Source organism: Rhinoderma darwinii, chromosome 2 (genome assembly GCF_050947455.1).
Source record: "Rhinoderma darwinii isolate aRhiDar2 chromosome 2, aRhiDar2.hap1, whole genome shotgun sequence".
NCBI classification, from domain to species: Eukaryota; Metazoa; Chordata; class Amphibia; order Anura; family Rhinodermatidae; genus Rhinoderma; species Rhinoderma darwinii.
In genome coordinates this window covers 3,945,308-3,962,370 of record NC_134688.1, presented here as the reverse complement: position 1 = coordinate 3,962,370, position 17,063 = coordinate 3,945,308, and the positions used below count along the sequence as shown (strand labels likewise).

Genomic DNA, 17,063 nt, shown 5'->3' with positions numbered 1-17,063 from the left:
GTTGAGCTCACTCTTCTCTCCCCGAACATTACCATAAAACGTTGTGTGGTCCTAAATCTAGCTACCCTACATCCGCTGAATTTGGACCAAAAGGGGGATAGTGATAAAGATAGTGATGAACATGAACATGACTGTCAAAGTTTAGTTGAGATGGAAGCAGAAGGCATGTCTAATGTATTTGATGTTGCACTCACCAACCCTGAGTATTTTGTAGAGGGATCACGATACTGGAGTGATGACAAAGGACATTTCCTGACCGGGTATGCGGTAGTCCACAATGGTAAGCCGGTCACACAACAGTCCCGACCCTCCAGCAGCTCAGCACAGGAAGCGGAACGGAGAGCACTCACTGAGGCGTGTAAGTTGGGTAAAGGGTTGTGTGTGAATATATATAGACTCCAGGTATGCTTTTGGAGTAGCTCATGACTTTGGGACTATATGGAGAGCTAGAGGTTTCCTATAAAAAATGCAGACGCAGTGAAATCACTGTTAGAGTCCCTACAGCTGCCTACAAAGGTAGCAATAATAAAGGTACAAGCGCACACCCACAATGGTGATAGCCAGTCAGAAGGCAATGCACTGGCCGACCAAGCAGCAAAAACAGGTGGCCCCGGTCACGGAGGAATGGCTATGTGCTCTCCAAACCCAAGCACCGGCCCCTGAGCATAAACTGTGGCAGGAGGTGGGGGCTGTTAGAGGTGAAGGAGGGCTATGGCGTGTACAGGGTAATGTACTCCTGCCCCAAAGCTTGTTTCCCATGATGTGTGCCCCGGCGCATGGCCTGACACTCAATTAGTACTTAGAACCTGGCACGCCCCGGGATCCCAGCATGCTGCAGCAAAATATGTACAAAGCGGCATGATCTGTGCACAGCACAACCCAGGAAAGGTAGTGACAACACCAGCAATACACACACCCAAGTCCCACTACCCCTTTCAGGGACTGCAGGTGGACTACATACAGCTCCCTCAGGGGGTCCATATAAATATGTCCTAGTTTGTATTGATTTGTTTTCAGGATGGCCAAAAGCCTTCCCAGTATCAAAAGCAAATGCTGCTAGCACAGCGGATAAGCTACTAAATGAAAGAGTATGCAGGTCTGGTGTCCCGGAGACCATAGAAAGCGATAGAGGAACACATTTTACTCAGGAGTTACTGGGGAAGATCTTAAAAAGCCTAGTAATAGAGCAAGCATGTCATACCCCACACCATCCGCAGAGCAGCGGCAAAGTAGAAAGGTTAAATGGAACATTGAAATTCAAAATTTAGAAAGCCATGGATGAGACTTCCTTGCCATGGACTAAATGCTTTCCTATGGCCCTGGTTTCTGTAAGAAGCACCCCAAGAGGAAAGGATCAAAACTCTCCTTTTGAGATTCTTTTTGGGTGTCCGCCAAAGACTGGTTTATATTTTTCCCAACAATTGCAGAGTAATTATGATAAAATGACACAATATCCGATGGCCTTACATAAACGACTCGAAAGAGTGCACAACTTGACACTGTCTTCTATTCCAGATCCTCACTCTCTTGCAGGAACCCACTCCTTGCAACCAGGAGATTGGGTTGTGGTGTCAGGGTTCCTTTCCCTGTTATTTCACACCGAATAACCACCTCTGTAAATTGGAAACTGAGAGCATGCATGGAAGAAATACACCAGACAGAGAAATGTTGGTAAAGATCCTCCCTCAGTGAAGTAGGAAGTACAACTGAACTTTATTACACAAAGTTACAAATCTTCTCTGTAGGAAGGTGGGACGTGCTTAAGCCCTATTGGTTCTATTCCGCTGTGAGTTCATCTGTACACTCCTCTTGCATTCCAGGGGCGGTGTCTCCATAGGTGTGTCCCTCATGCAGGCTCCATCTTGATGCATACATTCAGATTCTTTGTGAAATATACTGATATTTAACTTTTGTAAGGTAATAATGTTTTTGCATTCAATATACATGCTAATGATCCCTGACAGTGGTAAAGATCCACGATCGCACCCGCCTACAGCCTCGCTATACAGCACTTCATCAGGTGCAGCTGGGGACTGCTACTTCAGTAAAACTCCAAGGAAGAGCCACTTGGATACACGCTAGCCACTGCAAGAAGATACTGACCCAAGATGTGGTACCTGGTAGTGACACTCCTGAACCTGATGCTAGTCAACACACTGCTACCGTACCGAAATAAGGACGACTGGGACAATCCATTCATCAAGCACCACCAAGTTTTATATCAGTCCTTGAAGGGCCAGGATAACCTGACTGATTGTTGGATTTGTACTCATAGCCCTGTTAACTCCAAAAGTATGCCCCACCTTGCCATCCCCGTCACCTTGAATGAAATAAGAGAACTGTGTAACAACACTGTAATTACTGCCCTCACAGGGAAAAACAATCTACGGTATCTGATGTGGGGACGATGGTAATGCTCTTGTGGGTCTGGGGTCTGGATAGTTGCTAATATTTAACATTTCTTCGTCTTTGACAGGGCGTGGTTTGTCGGGCGTGACCTGACATGTGGTGGGGTTTGTAAAAAAAAAATTTCCCCCAATTTTATCGGAACCAGACTTAAAATGATTCCAGACCAAGTTAATTCCAAACCCCAATATTTAGACCCTATAATTCAGACCCTTCTAATTTCTCACCGCTCCTTCTTCAGGCAGCAATCCGGCAGTGTGGTTTCCGTTCTCATTGACTTGCACGTGATCTCCTGGTCCACCCACCATTATAAAGGGTTTATTTTTCATACTATGGGGGTGAAACATGATCTCAGTATGAAATATTGTAATATTATTATTAGGGAGTTACCCACAAGATTAACCCCTTGCCGTCATTTGATGTATATTTACATCATAGCCGACAAGGGGAAGTATAGAGTGGTCTCAAGGGCGAGCCCGCTCCATACTAAGCGGATGTTGGCGGTATAAAACAGCCGTCACCGCACTGCAACGAGGATACTGCATGTTTAACCCCTTAGACAGGGACGTATTGGGAACTTGGAAGGCCCTGGAAGAGATGTAAAAGTGGCCTCATGTTGTGGGTGGGTCCAAATTGGCAGCTGGCGGGGCTAACACAAGTAGTCGGGGTCAGCAAATTTTTAGCCATATCCACATTGGTTGTGCCAATGCAAAAATACATTGGTAAGCGGAGCCTGTCGGCAATATTAATGCACTGGTAACAGGGCCAATGCGACAGAGCAGTAGGCAGAGCATACTCAGGGTATGTTCTCACGGGCCATTTTCCGATGTTTTTCGGGCCGTAAACATACCAAAAAACGGCTGAAAAATTGGAAGCAGAACGGCTTTATACATCTGCCCATTGATTTCAATGGGAAATACGGCGTTCTGTTCTGATGGGGCGTTATTTTGTGCCTCATTTTCAAATAACGGCGCGTAAAAGACGCCCTGTAAAAAGAAGTGCATGTCACTTCTTGAGCTGTTTTTGGAGCCGTTTTTCATTGACTCAATAGAAAAACAGCTCCAAAAGCGGCCGTAAAAAACACAAGTTGCTTAAAAAACGGCTGAAAATCAGGAACGGTTTTCCCTTGAAAACAGCTCCGTCTTTTTAGCCGTATTTTGTTAAGCGTGGAGCGCACATCCGCTTTGCTATACTTGATCTATTGCGGATCGGCAAAATTAAAAAATGTATGAACATGAGGTTCTTATTTTACATTTTGATCGAACTGTATGAGCCACTTGTCACTTCACGGCGACTTCTTTAAAGTGGGTCCCTACTCTATGAAGTGCGGTATCGCATGGCAACCAATGCCGCTGCTACCCCGCACCTGCAGAGGAAGCAACCCAGGAGACCATCAGTGCCCATGCTGCCAGTCTAAGCCACCTTGGCTCGGGGCTACGTCCCCCCACAGACACAACACTACAGCAAGACTGACCGCCACACAACACCACAACAAAGTGAACAGATGGAAGAACCTCACTCCTCCTTGTAGTCTCTGTGGCCAAACTGAGAACAAACTAGGTAGAACCCGTTATGCAGTCCCCTGGTGGTCAGTGTGGCTGTAGTGCCCTGACTGTGGGGGCACGTGGCCCAGAGCCAAGATGGCTTAGACTGTAAAATAAGAACCTCCTGTTCGTACATTTTTTAATTTGGCCCATCCCCAATAGATCATGTATAGCAGAGTGGATGTGCAGTCCAGGTTTCCTTCTCTTCCATGGCATTAACGAGTAGCTGACCGGGCACCCAGTGGGTGCAGCACACATCAGTTTTGTGGGTAACGCAGATTAATTCAGTAACAGAAAGATCCCGGGGCTGACATGTTGGGGTAATTGGTGTCGGGGAATTCCTTGCTGTTGCATGAGACAGAATAGATCCCATTGCTTTGTCCACCTTTAAGACTAGGACAGCGTACGGTGAGGTGATCATAGTGATAGTAAAACATGTTTCTGAACTTTTGTATTCTGCCCCTGTCCCTGAGAAGAGGTTCCACCCTCTTAATGCCCTCTGTACCTCTACTTGGGGGCTACAAAACGTAAAAAAACAAACAAAAACATGCTCTGTTAGGTTATTGAGTAAAAAGACTTTAACCCCTAATCACACCTCCCAAATGTCCCGGATTCAGCGGTACAGTCCCGGATTCCGGGCGGTGTCACACTGTCCCGGACGGCCAGGGGTATGTCCTCGGGACGCAGATACAGTTGATCCCAATGCTGAAGCAGGGAACCACCAGCTCCCTGCTTCAGCATTAGTTCAGAGTGGAGGAGTAGAGCGAGCACAACGTCGGCAACACTCTGGCAGGGGATTCCGCTCCAGGGGTAGCCCCTGACGCCACTGTCCATATATGGACAGCAACATCAGGGGTTCGCTCTAGGAGCGGATTACACGACCTATGCTCTGGCTGGGGATACTTCTCCTAGAGGGAGTCCCAATGGACCTATCTACAGGGGGGGGTAGCGCTATCTACACGGGGTGGCACGATCTACGTGGGCACTGTGGCCCTATCTACGTGGGCACTGCCACTAGGGGCAGCTAAGGGAGCATAATACTATGTGAGGGCAGCTAAAGCAGCATTATACTGTATGGGGGCAGCTAAGGGGGCATTATACTGTATGGGGGCAGCTAAGGGGGCAGTATACTGTATGGGGCAGCTGTGGCTGCATTATACTGTATGGTGGCAGCTATGGGGCAATATACTGTATAAGGACAGCTATGGGGCATTATACTGTATGGGGCAGCTATGGGGCAATATACTGTATAAGGACAGCTATGGGGCATTATACTGTATGGGGGCAGCTATGGGGACATTATACAGTATGGGGCAGCTATGGGGCAATATACTGTATAAGGACAGCTATGGGGCATTATACTGTATGGGGGCAGCTATGGGGACATTATGCTGTATGGGGGCAGCTATGGGGCATTATACTGTATGGTGGCAGCTATGGGACATTATACTGTATGGTGGCAGCTATAGGGCAATATACTGTATAAGGACAGCTATGGGGGCATTATACAGTATGGGGCAGCTATGGGGCATTATACAGTATGGGGCAGCTATGGGGCATTATACTGTATGGGGTATCTGTGTGGGTATTATACTGCCTGGGGGCATTATGCTGCATAGGGGAATTTGTTTGGGCATTATACTGTATGGGAGCATCTGTGTTGGCTTTATACTCCATGGGTGCGTCCATGGGGGCATTATACTGTATGGTGGCAGCTAGAGGGCATTATACTATATGGTAGCAGCTATGCGGGCATTATACTGCATGGGGGTATCTGTGTGGGCATTATACTGTATGGGGGCATTTGTGTGGGCGTCTGTGTTGGCTTTATACTGTAGGGTGCATCTTTGGGGGCATTATACTATATGGTAGCAGCTATGCGGGCATTATACTGTATGGTGGCAGCTAAAGGGCATTATACTGTGTGGAGGGCACTATGGGAGCATGGTACTCTGTGGGCTGAACCGGGTGTGTATGGACGGGGATTGGGTGGGATTAGAGCCGTGGCTTAAAACCTGCATCGGCTGTCCCTCTCTGTGATTCCTAAAGTTGGGAGGTCTTAATGCTGAAGGTATTTTAAACCTTAATGACAAGCAATTTCTTTTGTTTTTCCATCGTCGCTTTCAAAGAGCTGTAACTTTTGTATTTTTCCCTGGACATCGCTGTATGAGGACTTTTCGGGACAAGTTGTATTTTTTAATAGCACCATTTTGGGGTACATAGAATTTAATGATCAACTTTTTTGGTGGGGTAATAAGGAAAAAAATCCTGAAATTTCGCCACTCTTTTTGCGTCTTAGATTTACGCCATTTACCATGTGGTATAAATAACAATAACTTTATTCAGCGGGTCGTTATAATTGCCGGGACACCACATTTATAGCGTTTTTTTTTTGTTTTACTACTTTTACACAGTAAAAACACTTTTTTTTTCAAAATGATTTGTTTTTGCGTCGCCGTATCTTAAGAGCCATAACTGTTTTTATTTTTCTGCGGACATAGTTGTATGGGGGGGGGGCTTGTTTTTTGCGGGACGAGTTGTATTTTTTAATGGAACCAAATTGACTTACATATAGTTTATATATGTATTACATTTAGTTTTCTAGGGCTCCGTTCCTACGTTCCGTCAGAGCTTTCTGTCGGAACGGAGCCCTGACAGGTACAAATGGAAACCAAAGGCTTCCGTTTCCATCACCATTGATTTCGATGGTGACGGATCCGGCGCTAATGGTTTTCGTTTGTCTCCGTTGTGTAAGGGTTGCGTCGTTTTGACGGAATGAATAGTGCAGTCGACTACAGTAGTCAAAACGACGGAACTCTTACCCAACGGAGACAAATGGAAACCACTGGCACCGGATCCATCACCATTGAAATCAATGGTTTTCGTTTGCGCCTGTCAGGGCTCCGTTCTGACGGAAATCTCTGACGGAACATCAGAACGGAGCCCTGACGCAGGTGTGAACGCAGCCGTACTTGTATTAACTTTTGAGAGGGGGAATTGAGAAAAAAAACCTGAAATTCTACAATTATTTTTGGAATTTTAAATCTTCACCGTTCCCTTATTTTTTTCTTATGCCGTTCACCATGTGGTTTAAATAACGTGTTTACTTCATTGTTCGGGCCGCTACGATGAGAGCGATTATATATACGTGTATTTTTTTTTACACTTCGACAAAATAAAACCATTTCAAATGGTTTTCTTTTTTATTTACTGTGCAGTTTTTTAATAAATATTTTTGGACATTAAAGAGGTTTTCCCAAAAAACACAGGCACCCCCTAACCACGGAATAGGGGATACATGTGTCATCGCTGGGGGTCTGACCACTGGGACACCCAGCAATTCCCCTGAAGTGCTCTATGAGTATGGAGCGCCAGTGCGCAAATACTGTCTCACGGCCGGGCAGCGCTAGCTCCGCGCACAGCGTCCTGAGCGCCAGGCTGCCCGCCGCTCACAATGCTCAGACCCTGGCCAAGATATTGTGTGCCCGGCCGGGCATAGAAAAGATACATACACAGTGAATGTGAGGAGGGATGGCCGGCTAGGCAGCCCACTATTATCATATGATCGCCTGGGGGCCTAATGAAGGCCCCCGGTTCTGCCATGTTTGTGCTCCTATGATTTACTGCATTACATCAGGATTGTATTAGTGGATCGTGCAAGCGATCACACGATCACTGCTTCACGTTTCCTTGAGGGACTAATTAAAAAAGAAAAAAAAGAGAGTGTACAAAAAAAACGAAAGTTAAAAAAAAATTTTTTTGCAATTTCCCTCTAAAGCATGGTGGAAAAACGAAAAACAAACATAATCTATAAAAAGCCGAACTTCTACAATTTAACATGATATAACTCGCTGTAAAAAAGAAATAAAGTGGAAACGCCGGAATTGCTGTTTTTTCGGTCACCTCATCGCCCATAAAAAATGAAATAAAAAGTGATTGAAAACTCGCACGTACCCCAAGATGGTTCCAACAGAAACGTCAGCTCGTCCTGCAAAAAAAAAATCCCGATACCGCTCCATCGCCGGAAAGTAAAAAAAGTTCTGCCTCTCAGAATATGGCGACACCAAATAAATTTGGCGTCGCCATAATCGTATTGGCCCGCAGAATACGGTCGACGTGTCCTTTTTATTGCCCGATGAACGCCGTCAAAAGAAAACGGAGGAATCCGTTTTTTTTCCATTCCACTCCACAAAGATTTTCTTTTAGTTTCCCTGTACATTATATGGTACAATAAATGGTGTCGTAAAAAACGACAACTTGTGCCACGAAAAATGAGCCGTCATACGAGTAACGAGGAAAAATAAAAAAAAGTCGCGCTTTGGAAGGTGGGGAGGAAAAAATGAAAATCCAAAAAATGGCTGCAGCGGGAAACGGTTACATTTCTGTGCATTTCAATCTTGGGGCCGCGCCGGGTGCACATTGAAACCACGTGCTTCAGCTTTAGAGGTCATGCAGTAAAAAATGGGTCAATTCACGGATTTGTGGCGCGGTTCTTGGTTGGACGGCACGCTACCACCGCACAGCCGCTAGGTGTGGGCGCCCTGTTTGCTTTGGGCGACACTGTCCACGTAGATGTCATTGTACGGCTCCCCCTGCGCACTGGGCACTTCAGGAATAGCTCCATGACATGGGTGGGCACTCTCTTATGTATTAGTGTGCCCGCGCCCGGCATGATACGTATATAATAAGAGTAGTTACTTACCGCCATGTTATCAGTGAGCCCGCGCAATTGTATAATGACTTCCTCTTCTGTCCCATCACATCCACTTCTCTGGTATGAATCCCGTCCGTCTAGTTGTGTTCCAACGCAAGGAAAACAGAGAAGTCTCCTGACACCCAGCTCCCCTGGCAACTCACCCAGAGCCCAGGCAACCGGCTCCTCACTGCCAAACAACGTGCGCCGGGCGACTGCATTGTACATTGGACTTGTCTTATGAAATAATTGCAGGTTGTTTTTTTTTGGACCTTAAAGGGGTTGTCCAGTTTTATGCAGATAATTAAAAGTTCAGCAACTCTCCGTTTTCAAGATCTCTGCTTGCTGTTAGTGAATGGATATGTTACAAAGTGTCAGGGTAGGTAAGAGCAACCAGCCTTGAGTCCGGGATACACGAGAGAGTTGCGCTGCTGCTGGGCTTCAAGGGGTTGTCCAGTTTATAAAACCCATGTCCATGCAGCCTATTAGTAAAATCTGGGTTAATAGAGTTGGGTCTTCTATTCAGGATCCTCATCTCTTGGACAGAGTGACGAGCGGTTACATAGATCGTCTCTCTCTTTGGAGGACTTGTCATGTCCTGCAGGGGTGTCGCCAGCACCGGGCCCAGTTGCCCGAATCCCCGGCGACGTGCCACATCGTTTATTTACCAGCACCATGATGTGCCCTGTGGTCGACCCCACTCTAGATTATCTATAGAGTCCGGTCATAGGATAGATGTTCAAGTATAAAGTCTCAGAAGTTCGGAATATAATTGCTTCAAGCACCACCTGTCTTTGCAATATATTTGTAGCGTCCACGGCCGCGGACCACCGTTCCTACTAACCCCCCGGCGGCCGCGGCCATGGATCTGTGAGTGCTGGCCATCATCTCCTTCCTGTGTCCCGTAGGGTGCGCGCACACGCTCATGCCCGGCCTTAAAGGGCCAGCGCACACACATGAATTATATCACAAATTAGCCCTAATCACTCTGGACTATAAGTAGGGCCCTGCCCTTTCACTCCCTGCCTGAGCGTTGTTCGTATTCCTCTGTTAGTCTTACAAATGGTCCCTCAGCGCTATCCTGTTCCCGTTGTTCCCGTTCCCTGCTACCTGTATCCCGTGTTGTAGTTGTTCCTGTGCCCGCTATAGTGTTGGAGTCGAGTTCTGTCATCGGCCACGTCTGGTGTCATCTGTCTCGTCTGCATCACCTGCCGTCAAGATCCCATCTGTGCCGTTACTACTGTCTGGACTGTCACAGGTACCCCTGTGCTTGGACTATATATATATTGACTTGGTACACTGTAGTTTGGCCAGCTGCCATCCCGCTACAGTGGTCCAAACACCCACAGATCGTGACAATATTTAGTATTCTTGTATGGATATGTTTATACATTTACTATAATCCCTATATCTGGTTTAGCGTCACATTGTAAACCATGACCCAGCCCGGACTCTATGGAAGCTTCTCGGGTCCCGCACTATTGGAGATCACATGAACTTCTGCTAGTGAAGAAGCTCGGGCAGCGTAGAAACATGTCTACTACCACCTATTGTCTACACGGGCGTCACTCTCATTGATGGGAAGAATAAAACCACATGTAAAGAAAAGAAACCTCACTGCTCATTTTCAGCGTGCGCGATGCTATCCGGCCAAAATATTGGGCGTCCTGGCCGTATCCAAGCACCAGATCAGCTGATCCAAGTCGGCGTCCTGCATCTCTCACGTGGCAGGGGCAGGCACACCGGACGGCCGGCGAGGCCAATTACAGTCCTTACCAATATGGCGCGCAATATCCAAAGAGCAACCAGGACCATATCCAGTACAGCAGCCGCGCACCAAACAATTCACGGAGGAATCACATCTATAATTCCGGAACTGGCGAGAAGCGTTTTTGGGCTGCCTATGTTCCATTCTTATTCTTATAATGTATCTACTACTTCAGCCTTTAGTGGGACTGACACGAGCGCTCGTGCGCCATATTCTTTTTTACTACAAGTATATTATATGACTGTGGTTAGTCTATATGGCGAGTGCCCTGTGGCGGACCCGTATATAGCGCGTTTTATCTACAGCGCAGCACAAGCTTGGGATTATTAAGGTAAACACTTCCGGTAGCGCGCTCTATGACAATCAGGTTCATATACCTGCCACAAACCGCGGCGATACCATATTTGATTTTTATATTGTGATACATATTTGATATATCGTTTTTATTCAGTATTGTGATTGTTAGTTTGTATTTATGTGAAAATAATGTACATAAAAGCGATTTCTGATACAGTTACTGGGCGACGCTTGAGGGCGGTATTCCATGTTGTGATCTCTTGTTTGTATATAGATTTCTTTGTGATATTGAAGTCTCCGGTGTCACTCACACACACGGCCATCACCAGGCTCATAGTGAGTCGCCCTCCATTTGGTAAGATATAGATTCTGGATGAGCTGTCGTAGGTGGGAATAACAGTATTTCTGGCCATTATAGGACCTGTAGACTGGTTTTCCAGGGGTCGGATACGTTGCATAAAAGTACACAGCGTATCTGCCCTGGAACCCGCTGGGAATTCCGCCCGAAAACCACACCAAATTGTGATGCAGGAACAGTGGTGAAATGAAAAAGCCAATACTTACCACCCGGGCGTGGACATAAAGACGCGTCCCCCAGCCCGGCCTCCTGGGATGACATGGGAGGAAACGTCATCCTAGGTTGCATCCTAGATTGCCATACAGCCCCCCTGTAGACAGTGTCACACCCCCCTTGTAGATAGACCCCCATCCCCCCTTGTAGATAGTGCCATACAGCCCCCACTTGTAAATAGCGCCCCCACCTCCCCCTTGTAGACAGTGCCATACAGCCCCCACTTGTAAATAGCGGCCCCACCTCCCCCTTGTAGATAGTGCCATACAGCCCCCACTTGTAAATAGCGGCCCCACCTCCCCCTTGTAGATAGTGCCATACAGCCCCCACTTGTAAATAGCGCCCCCACCTCCCCCTTGTAGACAGTGCCATACAGCCCCCACTTGTAAATAGCGCCCCCACCTCCCCTCTTGTAGACAGTGCCATACAGCCCCCACTTGTAAATAGCGCCCCCACCTCCCCCTTGTAGATAATGCCATACAACCCCCTTGTAAATAGCGCCCCCACCTCCCCCTTGTAGATAGTGCCATACAGCCCCCACTTGTAAATAGCGCCCCCACCTCCCCTCTTGTAGATAGTGCCATACAGCCCCCCTTGTAAATAGCGCCCCCACCTCCCCCTTGTAGATAGTGCCATACAGCCCCCCTTGTAAATAGCGCCCCCACCTCCCCCTTGTAGATAGTGCCATACAGCCCCCACTTGTAAATAGCGCCCCACCTCCCCTCTTGTAGATAGTGCCATACAGCCCCCACTTGTAAATAGCGGCCCCACCTCCCCCTTGTAGATAGTGCCATACAGCCCCCCTTGTAAATAGCGCCCCCACCTCCCCTCTTGTAGATAGTGCCATACAGCCCCCACTTGTAAATAGCGCCCCCACCTCCCCTCTTGTAGATAGTGCCATACAGCCCCCACTTGTAAATAGCGCCCCCACCTCCCCCTTGTAGACAGTGCCATACAGCCCCCACTTGTAAATAGCGCCCCCACCTCCCCTCTTGTAGATAGTGCCATACAGCCCCCCTTGTAAATAGCGCCCCCACCTCCCCCTTGTAGATAGTGCCATACAGCCCCCACTTGTAAATAGCGCCCCCACCTCCCCTCTTGTAGATAGTGCCATACAGCCCCCACTTGTAAATAGCGGCCCCACCTCCCCCTTGTAGATAGTGCCATACAGCCCCCCTTGTAAATAGCGCCCCCACCTCCCCTCTTGTAGATAGTGCCATACAGCCCCCACTTGTAAATAGCGCCCCCACCTCCCCTCTTGTAGATAGTGCCATACAGCCCCCACTTGTAAATAGCGCCCCCACCTCCCCCTTGTAGACAGTGCCATACAGCCCCCACTTGTAAATAGCGCCCCCACCTCCCCTCTTGTAGATAGTGCCATACAGCCCCCCTTGTAAATAGCGCCCCCACCTCCCCCTTGTAGACAGTGCCATACAGCCCCCACTTGTAAATAGCGGCCCCACCTCCCCCTTGTAGATAGTGCCATACAGCCCCCCTTGTAAATAGCGCCCCCACCTCCCCCTTGTAGATAGTGCCATACAGCCCCCACTTGTAAATAGCGCCCCCACCTCCCCCTTGTAGATAGTGCCATACAGCCCCCCTTGTAAATAGCGCCCCCACCTCCCCCTTGTAGATAGTGCCATACAGCCCCCCTTGTAAATAGCGCCCCCACCTCCCCTCTTGTAGATAGTGCCATACAGCCCCCCTTGTAAATAGCGCCCCCACCTCCCCTCTTGTAGATAGTGCCATACAGCCCCCCTTGTAAATAGCGCCCCCACCTCCCCCTTGTAGACAGTGCCATACAGCCCCCCTTGTAAATAGCGCCCCCACCTCCCCCTTGTAGATAGTGCCATACAGCCCCCCTTGTAAATAGCGCCCCCACCTCCCCTCTTGTAGATAGTGCCATACAGCCCCCCTTGTAAATAGCGCCCCCACCTCCCCTCTTGTAGATAGTGCCATACAGCCCCCACTTGTAAATAGAGCCCCCACCTCCCCCTTGTAGATAGTGCCATACAGCCCCCCTTGTAAATAGCGCTCCCACCTCCCGTCTTGTAGATAGTGCCATACAGCCCCCCTTGTAAATAGCGGCCCCACCTCCCCCTTGTAGATAGTGCCATACAGCCCCCCTTGTAAATAGCGCCCCCACCTCCCCTCTTGTAGATAGTGCCATACAGCCCCCACTTGTAAATAGCGGCCCCACCTCCCCCTTGTAGATAGTGCCATACAGCCCCCCTTGTAAATAGCGGCCCCACCTCCCCCTTGTAGATAGTGCCATACAGCCCCCCTTGTAAATAGCGGCCCCACCTCCCCCTTGTAGATAGTGCCATACAGCCCCCCTTGTAAATAGCGCTCCCACCTCCCGTCTTGTAGATAGTGCCATACAGCCCCCCTTGTAAATAGCGGCCCCACCTCCCCCTTGTAGATAGTGCCATACAGCCCCCCTTGTAAATAGCGCCCCCACCTCCCCTCTTGTAGATAGTGCCATACAGCCCCCACTTGTAAATAGCGCCCCCACCTCCCCTCTTGTAGATAGTGCCATACAGCCCCCTTGTAAATAGCGCCCCCACCTCCCCCTTGTAGATAGTGCCATACAGCCCCCTTGTAGATAGCGCCCCCACCTCCCCTCTTGTAGATAGTGCCATACAGCCCCCTTGTAAATAGCGCCCCCACCTCCCCCTTGTAGATAGTGCCCCCACCTCCCCTTGTAGATAGTGCCATACAGCCCCCACTTGTAAATAGCGCCCCCACCTCCCCTTGTAGATAGTGCCATACAGCACCCCCTTGTAAATAGCCCCCCCCCCACACAAATAAAACAAAAAAATTTACACTCACCTTGGCCCCGTTCCCGCGACGAACAGAACTGCTCCACATCATCCTCAATGCCGACGGGATCAAATAAAACAAAAAAATTTACACTCACCTTGGCCCCGTTCCCGCGACGAACAGAACTGCTCCACATCATCCTCAATGCCGACGGGATCCTTGCGTAGGCCGGCGTGATCCAGTGACGAGCGTGACCTGTAGCCTAGTAAATGTCATAGTGGTGAATAATATCTGCGTCCCACTCATTAATGGCTCAGAGGGGATTTTAGAGACTTGAAACCTCCCCCAAGGGCGCCCCTAGCGCCACTGATTTAAAGTGCATCCATTTCCTCTTTATTACTCAGCGAATAGGGCACAGCCGACATTGTACAAATATTGCCGCTGATTTTGAATGCTTGTTCATGTCAACCGGACTCATTGCATTGGTTTTGAGTAGAACCTCATGTCGGCGTGTTTTTTGGCCGCATTGCACCAGCACTTTGACCAAACAGTGACCGCTACGTTTGGCCTTACCCTTTATTATTTCCACATATTGAGGAGATAGTCCCTTCTTAGCAGTACTCCATTGGCCATCTGGAAGGAAAGGTATTTAGGTTGCAGGTAAGGACACTCCATAGACTTTCTCCCCAAACAGCATTGTGCAACAAAGACGGCTGATAAAAACGGTGGTGGCCACTTCTCCCTCATCTTCGCCCACTATCATTAGTGTGAAGGTTCACTCCCCCCGTTCTTGCTCCAGCAACTAGTGCCTGACGATTACGTCAGGCCTGGCGGCCTATTTAAAGGGGAACCCAGTCTTTAACACCTTACTGTGAACCAAGGTACATCCTTCTTGTTAGTGTAATGTCCCTCATGATCCTGACCTTGACTTTGATCTTGAACCTGGATTCTGCTCCTGTCTCACTCTTTTAAAAAAAATAATTCTGGTACATGTAGTTCTACTTCTGGTTTTGACACCTGGTCCATACCTGCCTTGCCCACTGGCTTGTCTTATCCTGACCGCTCTGCTGGCGATAATCCTTGGCTCCGTTCCTGACTACCCTCAGAGCACCTGTGTTATGATTAGCAGCATGAATGCTGCTAATCAATGATTCTGTTATCCCTATGCTTGGGCGCTGCTAGGCAATACCTTTGTTCTACGTCTGGGTTTGGTCATCCTTTAGCTTTGCCTGGTTAATTAGAACGGAGTACTTTTCTTGGGCCTATATATACTTCAGGCCTGGATTACCCAGGTGCTGGTTATACTGTTTCTGGCATGTGCTAAACTCTTTCCAGGTTCTAGTTTGTGACTTTGTTCTTGTCTATGTGTTTGTTTGTACTGTGGAGTCTGTTAGTCCTCTGAGAGATCTAGTTTTTGTATGTTGGCTTGATGTGTAGCCTGGAATCTGTAGTTCCACTGGTTTGTTTGCCTTCTGTTGCGTTCAGTCTGCTGCCAAGCTGTTGTCTTACCCTGCTGTAGGATAGTATTTAGATAGGGTCAGTGAGTGCTGTAAATTCTTGTCCCACAGCTTGCTCTTCAAGACCTCTGCAACAAGCCCGATGTCCACAACAACTTATCCAACAGCTCTCCTCCACAGCAGTTCTCATGCTGGGCAGTTCTCCTCCTCGGCAGTTCTCCTCCTCGGCAGTTCTCCTCCTCGGCAGTTGTACTCAGCAGCTCTCCTCAGAAGCTCTTCTCCTCAGCAGTTCACCTCTTCGGCACTTCATCTCTTGAGCACTTCACCTCTTCGGCTGTTCTCCTCCTCGGCAGCTCTCCTTGGCAGCTCTCCTACTCGGCAGCTCTCCTACTCGGCAGCTCTCCTCCTTGGCAGCTCTCCGCCTCGGCAGCTCTCCTCCGCAGCTCTCCTCCTCGGCAGCTGTCCTCAGTAGTTCTCCTCAGCAGCTCTCCTCCTCAGAAGCTCTGTTACATTCTCTCCTTACAGTACACATTAGTCCAGGTAACATCAACCTACTCCTGCCATTAAACAGAATTTGGCAAGCTCACCGCCATTTTATACACCAAGATACATCCCCAACGTGATGACGCGGCATAACCACACTGCACATCACCACGCCGCGCCATGATAGAGCGACAGACACAGCCAAAATTACATCTGGGCCATACATTCTGGCGCCTAGAATCTAAAATAGCAGCGTGTCACCCATCCCATGCCGGACCTGCAAAGAAACGAAGTTACAGCATAACGACATTCAGCACAACATACCCCAGGTGGCCGGACTGAGCACATCCCCTTATAGACGTAACATCCAAGTGGCCGGACCGACCTCTATGCAGGACCGCCACCTAGTGGGGGGAAGGGACACAGCAGGCAACAGCACATATGAAAGGCACAGCGCACAGTAATATCTGCATAATATTTACAATGTCACAAAGGGCCAAAATATGCAGTGTCATGAAAAACAACATATCCCTTTAACTTGGGGATTGATCCCCCCATACTTTACACTTGCAAACCCCGTGACCGACTGGATGTGGCTGTAACGGATTGTGTACAACTTGCCGAGGGCGCCTGGAGGTGACACGGGAGGCACACAAAGCCCCATTTATACATGTAAGCTAATCCTGATGACCCTTTATGTGCTGAATAACGGCTCCCCGGCACGGTGCCTCCATCACTGTCCCCTGCTTGACTTTGGGGTCACATTGTCATATTTATACATTCAATTATTGGAAAGTTCTAAAACTTTTTTTTACTTCTGCAGCTTTCACTTCCAGATTTCGGACATTCTTATGTGTACAAAAGTCCCGGATGTCTCAATGTAACTTCACACGGACTTGTTGCGTTATTACGGTGCCAGCTGTTACATGGAGGGATAATTATAGCGTCTCAGCAGCGAGGAGGGACGGTCAATAAACCAGCAAACAAGAGGCAGAAGGCTGAGGAGACACCAGGCGCCAGTTCCCAGGCCCATGGGTAAGAGAGGAAACCACCAACAGAGTCGTCAACCCTCAGCGCTGCG

The 17,063-nt window shown here is 48.6% G+C and overlaps 1 protein-coding gene across 2 annotated transcripts in view; it reads left to right on the top strand.

Annotated features, from left to right (window-relative positions):
• The first annotated feature begins 16,504 nt into the window (after nucleotides 1-16,504).
• LOC142740354 (ecto-ADP-ribosyltransferase 5-like) overlaps nucleotides 16,505-17,063 on the top strand; it is a 32,960-nt gene continuing 32,401 nt past the window's right edge. For both annotated transcript variants that reach the window (XM_075849907.1, XM_075849906.1), the window contains exons 1-2: nucleotides 16,505-16,654; nucleotides 16,806-17,017. In XM_075849907.1, coding sequence (XP_075706022.1) covers nucleotides 17,014-17,017 — 4 coding nt within the window. In that variant the 5' untranslated portion in view covers nucleotides 16,505-16,654; nucleotides 16,806-17,013. The remainder of the gene's footprint in view (nucleotides 16,655-16,805; nucleotides 17,018-17,063) is intronic.